General features: G+C 51.9%; 1 protein-coding gene across 1 annotated transcript; it reads left to right on the top strand.

Moving 5' to 3' along the window:
• Window positions 1-1,235: 1,235 nt before the first annotated feature.
• On the top strand, window positions 1,236-1,604 carry PPTG_20117 (hypothetical protein; the record flags this gene model as incomplete). The annotated part of the gene is made up of 1 exon (XM_008918760.1): window positions 1,236-1,604. The coding sequence occupies one exon, from the start codon at window positions 1,236-1,238 to the stop codon at window positions 1,602-1,604; it is 369 nt and encodes a 122-aa protein (XP_008917008.1).
• Between the last annotated feature and the right edge of the window lie 233 nt (window positions 1,605-1,837).

Raw genomic sequence — 1,837 nt, 5'->3', positions numbered from 1 at the left:
GTGGGTTGCCCACTAGGGATGCCGTAAGCTCCCGCATCTCTTGGATGTACTCGTGCAGCTCACGCTTCCCTTGTTTGCATGAGAGGAAGCGCGAGCGCTGGCGATACTTGTAGTTCGCCGAGAGGAACGCGGCTCGAAGCTGCTCACACAGCTGAGGCCAGGATGTGAAACATCCAGGCGACGTCGCCTCCCGCGTGTACGCCCAACTCTTGGCACGACCGCTAAGGTTGGAGAGCGTTTAAGCAACGCGGAGTTGCTTGGTCGAGATCAGAGCCGCATTAATCGCGGGCTCTACCTCTCGAACCCAGAAGAGAAGGTTATTTCCCTCCTTCCCTTCATATGGTGTCACCTTTAGCCGCAATGGCTTCGGGTGAGGCGGCTTTCCTTCAGCCGCCGGCGCCTGCAGGTTTCCCCGCACGTGCGCGATGAGCCCTTGCTCATACGTGCCAATCGCATTGACACGTTCGACTTGCTCGGCCGGTGTTGACGCCACCAGGCTTTGCAAGGCTTGCATCCCGAAGATGCCCACTATCTTCCGAACCTACACGAATTGGGAGTCGTTCAGGTAAGGAAACTCATTCCGATCCATGGTGACGAACGCTAGAGGTTCAGGTAGACTACTCGCGTTGACGTGGATTGACTACAAGTGCTACCAAGTGTGACGGGGTCACACAGCACCTTGCGCTGAGGAAGTAGGCTTCCTAGAGTATACAAAATCTAAGTGAACGACCGTTCACGTGTCCCTGGTCTGAGGGGACGAAGTACTCAATTAAGGGTACGTTTAAGACTAATTGTAGTTATACGTAAGTTTAGCTTGGTTTTCTAATACAAACTATAATTCGCCTATAGTAAAGCTATGTAGATATGCAATGATTGGCTCCTAGAGCCCCTGGTACCATGTACCGGGTATCTCAAGAGTGACTGGTCACTCTTCATGTAACTTGGGTACACTTGGGGTATGTAGCCCGTTACACAGCAACTCATTTGACTTGACTTAATTCAACATTTGACCTACTGAGAGTATCTCCACCGGCTGTGCGTAAAACTAATTTTTGGCTCTTTTCTAGCCAAATTTACTCAAATATTTCGTTTGGTCCACTCCACCGGTTAAGTAATTTTTTGAGCACATTACGTTTGATTTTACTGACGCGGGATTTTTGAGCAAGTTTGCTCACGAGGGAGCTTTGCGTAGAGCTATACGCAAACCGCCATTCAACCAAGAACTCGCGCACAGCATGATGTCTCCAAGCCAAACTCCGTCGCTGGAGCTGGCCCAGAGAACGTTAGCGGCCACGCCAACACTCCTCACGCCATTGACGCCATTCCTACAACTCGCTCAAGACGCCGTAGCAACTACTGCATCGCATCCGATCCCGTCAGCCAGTGGTCGTTCTGTAGGAGACGAGAACAGCAGTTACTCCAACGCCTCTCTGACGTCGGAGTGCAGTCTCTCCGCCAATTGTGAGGAGGATATCGCAGAACGGGTAGCTGCAGCGGTGGAAAGCGCGGGCTTGCTGGATACTGCCCTAGCGTCATCCACGGACACGATCAAGAAGGGGAAGAACTTCGTCCCCAATGAAGACTTGAAGTTAGCCGCAGCGTGACTTGAAATACCGAGAGACCCTGTTGTGGGAAATGAACAAAAGCTGGAGGTGTTTTGGGAGAAGGTGCACGACAGCTTCGTCGATCGATTGGCCTCGTCGGGCTATGTTTTGTCCAGCATCAACGCGGGGTTAATAGTTTGCGTACAGGATGGCGTACGCTGCAAGCAACTTGCAACAAGTTTGCTGGCTGCTATGCAGCTCTTCTTACTCCCAACGAGAGTGGCAAGACTGTT

This window comes from Phytophthora parasitica (genome assembly GCF_000247585.1).
Source record: "Phytophthora parasitica INRA-310 unplaced genomic scaffold supercont2.299, whole genome shotgun sequence".
NCBI lineage: Eukaryota > Oomycota > Peronosporomycetes > Peronosporales > Peronosporaceae > Phytophthora > Phytophthora nicotianae.
The sequence above is the reverse complement of the archived record's forward strand: the minus strand, read 5'-3'. Positions and strand labels throughout refer to the sequence as shown.